We start from the raw sequence: 6,000 nt of genomic DNA on the forward strand, positions 1-6,000 counted from the left end.
TAGCCGTAGAGGGAAGAGGCGAATTCTTGAGGGTGGTTCCTGTCAAGCGCTTTGCCGGCGAAAAGATTGATCACCACTGCTTCTTCACTACTATGGAATATATCTAACCCATGTGTTATTCTCTCTCTCTCTCTCTCTCTCTCTCTCTCTCTCTCTTATTTATATATTTTTATAAATATTATTGTCCTTAATTTCATCAACAAAATTGTTCTATCGAGCTATTCTTGCAGTCTGAAAAATACAAGTGTTCTCTATTTTAAATAAAACGTAGTTAAAAAAAAAAATTCCTTATGCAAGATGGTTCGACAAAGAATTCACATTTCATAAGCGACCTCTCAGTGAACCTATGGTAGCCTATGTCGTATTTTGCCCCATTTAGACATTACATATGCTTAAAAAGACAGTAATCTTGTAACGAAATAAAATCCATCTAAATAAATGCATGCGTGTTTTGAAAAAAATATTTTAGCCGAAATTTAGCTGCAAACTTACATGCACAAAGGTCCCCAGTTTAAGTAGTCTCATAGTAGATGGAAAGCTGTAAATTAGTTAACCACATAGGTTACACCAGTCTCACGCTCGACGTTCTGTGTAATGATGTCCAAGCACTAAAATCTCTCCGAAATATGCCTGTTTGTTTAGACTACACACGAGAAATAGTATATATATATATATATATATATATATATATATATATATATATATATATATATATATATATTGACAACATATAGTTACATTTCTTGTCTGTTACTCTTGTCATAACTTTTAAGATTAATGACCCTTGCTAAAATACGCAGTTAGCCATATTGTGGATGTGCCTTTAACAGGCATTTAAGGCCTCAGGCTTACATCACCCAAAGCCCTTTATTCATATGGCCATTGTCTAAATGAAGACGTTACTTAACCACCCACACATAAAAGCACTCAGGCACATGGCAAACGTAAGCATTTTTGATGATTTACAATGCTAACACGGGAATTCTATGATCTTGAATATTTGATCAATATAGAAAATGCTTTCTTTTGCCACCAGGCCCCGTGTTTCCATTGGTTGAAACTAGTCATGTGATCAGGAATTGGCTGCAAATTCGCCCATAGTCCTCAGTTTAGTAGACCCTGGTCCCCATACGCTAGTAATATCACCAATTATTAAAGCCCGCAAAAACAGTCGTGGTGGGAGCGCAAAATAAAACCGCGCCTTTTGGATGTTATTTTTGCGCATTTTTTATGTCGCTGGCCGCCCATTTTGCTTAGGCAAAGCGATGAATTTTGAATTTGAGAGGGAGATTGGGTTCATCAACAGCCAGCCTTCCCTTGCTGAGTGCCTGACGTCTTTCCCCGCTGTCCTGGAGTCATTTCAAACTTCATCAATCAAGGACTCGACAGTAATTCCACCTCCTTTCGAGCACACTATCCCCAGCCTGAGCCCTTGCACAGGCAACCAGGCGCGACCGAGGACCCATAAGCGAACCGCCTCTAATGGCCTCCAGCTCCGGACGCAAACCACGCCACCAACGCAGCAGAAGCAGGGCCCGGCTCCAGCCACGGCCGGCGGCCCCCTTGCCCACGAGTTCCCATGGATGAAGGAAAAGAAGTCGTCGAAGAAATGCCCAAAGCCGGGAGCAGCACTCACTGCAGCCACTGTAGCTGCCTCTCCCTCTCCAGCATCCTCTGGTTTCACCACCGCAGGACTCGAGTCGCCCACAGGTCAGTGCATCGTCTTCTTTTTTCTTTCTTTCTTTCTTTCTTTTTCTTTTCTTTTTTTTTTTTTTTTTAAATTTCTTCATTATTATTATTATTATTATTATTATTATTATTATTATTATTATTATTATTATCCTTTTATATGAAGAGAGGGCTGTTTGTTGAACGTACATGGAACGAGCTGACGGCCATTCTGTTCTATAAACATGAACTATAGAACGTATCCTTTTTACAGACATATTCTTTTCAGACATTACTGTAACTGAATTTTTTCGATGCATATTTAAGCATCGTTAAGTCTATTCCCTAGATTTAATGGCACAGATTAACATGCTCACTTGCTTAAGCCACATTAATCACATTCATCAGAATTTTTTTTATTAGTGCTAATACTTTATTATAGCTAATATAGGCAAATCCATGCGAATTACATAGTCGTTTTTATATCGTTATAAAAGCTACGTGACTATAGGGTAGTCTATATTGTCTATAATATATTCACATTATTATTCGCACCCCTCCCCCAATTCTTGGTTTAAAAATTAGGAAACCTTGTGTTTATAAAATGTCCTTTAGAGTTGTCCGCGGTTGTCAGCGCTGTCTTTAAGACGTTTATTCATAACCATGTATTGTGGCTTGGGGTAGCCATTTTGGTTACAGCTATCAATATGTAACGTGAAAGCAGTGGAACAAAAAATAAGGAGCTTACTTGCTTAACGCGTGCACACTGGCATATCCAGTAGTCATAACCGAATTTCTGTCACTGCTGCCTGTTAAACCTGAAAGCGGATGAATATAATATATACATATATACAAATACGCCCTTTAGAGAGTGTTTCTATGATATTATGAATACTGAGTGCATTCATTTCTCTCTTCCCAGAACTGCAAGTCGGGTTGGACAATGGCAGCGGGTCTCGGCGTCTGAGGACAGCCTACACCAACACACAGCTACTCGAACTGGAGAAGGAGTTCCACTTCAACAAATATCTTTGTCGGCCCAGAAGGGTCGAAATTGCAGCCCTTTTGGATCTAACCGAACGCCAGGTCAAAGTGTGGTTCCAAAATCGGCGCATGAAGCACAAGCGACAAACCACGCACCACCGAGACGGACAAGAAGGCGAGTCGAGCGGTTTCGAGCCACTCGAAGGCTCAGATGCAGCCTCGCCTTTCCCGAACCCGCCACCGGAGCCGTCCGGTCCGACAGCATCTAGTTCTAGTTCGGCTAGTGCATCCGAGAGTGAGCCGTGCCTTCCGGCTTCCTGCTACAGCAATAGTGCTGACAATACCCATCCCACGCCTGAGGAAAGCCAGCCAATACAGACCGAGTCGGCAGATGGTCCTGACACAGCGGTTCACTCACCCCCGTACCCGACACCCACAGCCGATAACCCCGGTACAATGGTAGAGTCGCGCGAGGAATTGCCAGAGAACGCCTTCACACAGCCGCAGGACGCCAACTCACTAGCGGATCTGAATTTCTTTTCCGCCGACTCCTGCCTACAGATTTCGGACGCTTTATCGCCCAGTCTACAGAGTTCGCTGGATAGCCCCGTAGACTTCTCCGAAGAGGATTTTGACTTGTTTACAAGTACACTTTGTACTATAGATTTACAACATTTACAGTTTTGACAGACTTAAAAACAAAATCGAAATGTATCCAATCACACTAGCCTATTATGAATGCTTTTAACCACAACATCCTCGAAAGAGAAGAGAAAATACTTTTAGGTTACATTCACACACATAGCTGCGACACAGAGCTGTAGCGGAGACTAATAAATCATTACAGTATTACGATATTGTTTAAGCGAATTCACACCGGGATTGCTAATGTCCAGTTTCAGGTATTTTCTCTTTTGTTTATCTGGATTTTACTTCATCCTGAATTATGGATAAATATGCGGGGACTTTTTTCAGTGAAACTCAATCGTTGAATTCTCAGGAAAGTCAAACATAATGTTAGCTGAACTGCTTTTAGATTTTTTTTCCGAAGACGGGCGTTGTGCCTGCTGATGAATTTTAGAGCTAGTTTATTTATTGAGATTCTTTAATAGTAAATTACAAATTATTTATTGTACATTATTTTCATAGTTGAAAATAAAACATTTATAAGTGTCATAGGTGTGAATGATTTACAAGAGTTTAACTTAGACTGTAGATTCATAAATTGTTTCAATGCACCGATTTCATAATTCCAAAAATCATCATGAAAATATCAGCTTAATGATTTAGGACACCAACTTAATAATATATATATATATATATATATATATATATATATATATATATATATATATATATATATTAGTCCTACAACAACAGCACTACTACTACTACTACTACTACTACTACTACTACTACTACTAATAATAATAATAATCTTAGAGAATCCAAATCAGTGTGCATCTGTTTTTGGCAGTTCATTCAGACTCCAGATTCTGTAGCTTTGCTGAGAGACGCTGTATTCTGGCTGTATTCTCTGAGCTGAGCTGCTCAAAATGGCGTTGTGAGCACAATGAAGGATATGAACAATAAAGCGGCGGCCATTATTGAACGCTTTCGTTCATGCAGAGAGAAAGAGACTGAATTGGTCAGTCCTCAGTTGTGTGTCACGACTTTAAGTGAACATTTTAACACAAACTAAGGTCTTGTCAAATCATAATGATTCTTTTTGACATTATAATCAATACTAGACACCTTATGTAATACTTGGACCTGTCCCAATTCAACATATTGTTACACAAAGAGTAAGTTAGACTGACCTGACATGAACTATACAGCAATAATAACAATAATAATAATAATAATAATAATAATAATAATAATAATAATATGTAGCCTACTTTATTTTCAAAGTCGAATTGTCTGAATGTTTTGCTGTATCTTTGCTGAAGTGTACTAATTTTCCTTTAAAAAAAAACATAAATCATAAAAAAAACCCCCATAAAAATCCATATTTACTGAATGGATCAAGACCATTCTGGTGATGAAAATAAAAGGTGCATGTTTATGCATGCATGTGTGTGCAGACTGAGATTGAGCTCCACAATCAACACTTGGGAAACTTAGCTAGACTGAGTGTGTGTGTGTGTGTGTGTGTGTGTGTGTGTGTGAGTGTGTGTATCAGACAAGTCATCAATACACATGTACTTTTGTCTATGTTTATATAACTAAAAACAAATGAAAGGATATAACTCAATGAGATATTGGGAGAATAAGAATGAAGAAATGTCTCTAGTGTTTCAAATGGTTTGATGAAGAAGAGGAGACTTTCAGACAAATGTATGTATACATGACCAAAGGCATACAGAGACAGATGTACCTACAGAAAAACTGGCACACTGAAAGATAGACAGACAGATAGATAGATAGATGTTTACACTTACACAATCATTTGAGTTATAGTGCTCTGTCGTATATAGCTGTCTGAACTTTGTTTGATGTACTGCCAATTTCCACAGGTCTATGAGTGGCAGGCATTTTCTGTCTCACTTTGCCATAATCTGTTTAAACTTGTTTATTTATTTTCAAGTGTACAGGTTTTCACAGTGCTTCCTCTTCTGGAAAGAGTCTAAGTTAAGCAGAGGTGAGTGGGAAGAAGATTTTCTCATTAAGGGAAAATAGATAGCAGTACAAAAAAATTACACAAATTGCTAAAATATTTATGTTGTACTTGTAATATTCAAGATATTCTCCTATTTTAAAAGAAAAGTATCAATACCAATACCAATATTTAAACATTTCCATCAACATAACACATATTATTGAATCTATTTTAAGAAGTGCTAATATAATTGATGGCAAATTATTAAAAATAACAAAAAAACATTTGAAATATGTAACAGAAATTATAGACTCCAACATTTTGTCAATGCGAATATGGATTAAAAAACTCTGATGCTCCATCATGAGTCTTATACTCTAAATTAATCTGATAGCAGTTGGTTTACTATAGCCGGGAAGCTGTGCCACACCAGGGCTCTGCCTCCACCCACCCACAAATGAAAGACTCCAATGCCTCCAAAACTCCAAAGCTGTTGAGAAGACACTTAAGACAGAGCAATAGCCATATCAATCTTTGCAATGTATTCTCTCATGGTGAAACTGGTATCACAAATATATTGTGACACTCTCAATAAGTACAATATGCCTACATTTGGCATCTCGTTATATTGTTCAGCAACTATTATGAAACTAATAGGAAGGCTATTTAGTTGCATGACTGGTGAACGTAATCCAGTGGCTTTAAAGGGTAACATGTCTTTGAAATACTTTTGTAAAGGGATTGGA

The 6,000-nt window shown here is 38.0% G+C and overlaps 1 protein-coding gene across 1 annotated transcript; it reads left to right on the forward strand.

Annotated features, from left to right (window-relative positions):
• The first annotated feature begins 779 nt into the window (after positions 1 to 779).
• Positions 780 to 3,934, forward strand: hoxb2a (homeobox B2a). The gene is made up of 2 exons (XM_053613383.1): positions 780 to 1,710; positions 2,591 to 3,934. The coding sequence occupies exons 1-2, from the start codon at positions 1,209 to 1,211 to the stop codon at positions 3,337 to 3,339; spliced, it is 1,251 nt and encodes a 416-aa protein (XP_053469358.1). The 5' UTR covers positions 780 to 1,208; the 3' UTR covers positions 3,340 to 3,934.
• The last annotated feature ends 2,066 nt before the right edge of the window (positions 3,935 to 6,000 follow it).

This window comes from Ictalurus furcatus, chromosome 2, assembly GCF_023375685.1.
Source record: "Ictalurus furcatus strain D&B chromosome 2, Billie_1.0, whole genome shotgun sequence".
NCBI lineage: Eukaryota > Metazoa > Chordata > Actinopteri > Siluriformes > Ictaluridae > Ictalurus > Ictalurus furcatus.

What these genes read in the sequence shown, in the direction of transcription:
- hoxb2a (XM_053613383.1), top strand. Translation starts at nt 1,209, where the DNA reads ATGTTATTTTTGCGCATTTTTTATGTCGCTGGCCGCCCATTTTGCTTA. An exon ending in AGGACTCGAGTCGCCCACAG is followed by an intron (nt 1,711 to 2,590) that starts GTCAGTGCATCG and finishes CTCTCTTCCCAG; the next exon opens with AACTGCAAGTCGGGTTGGAC.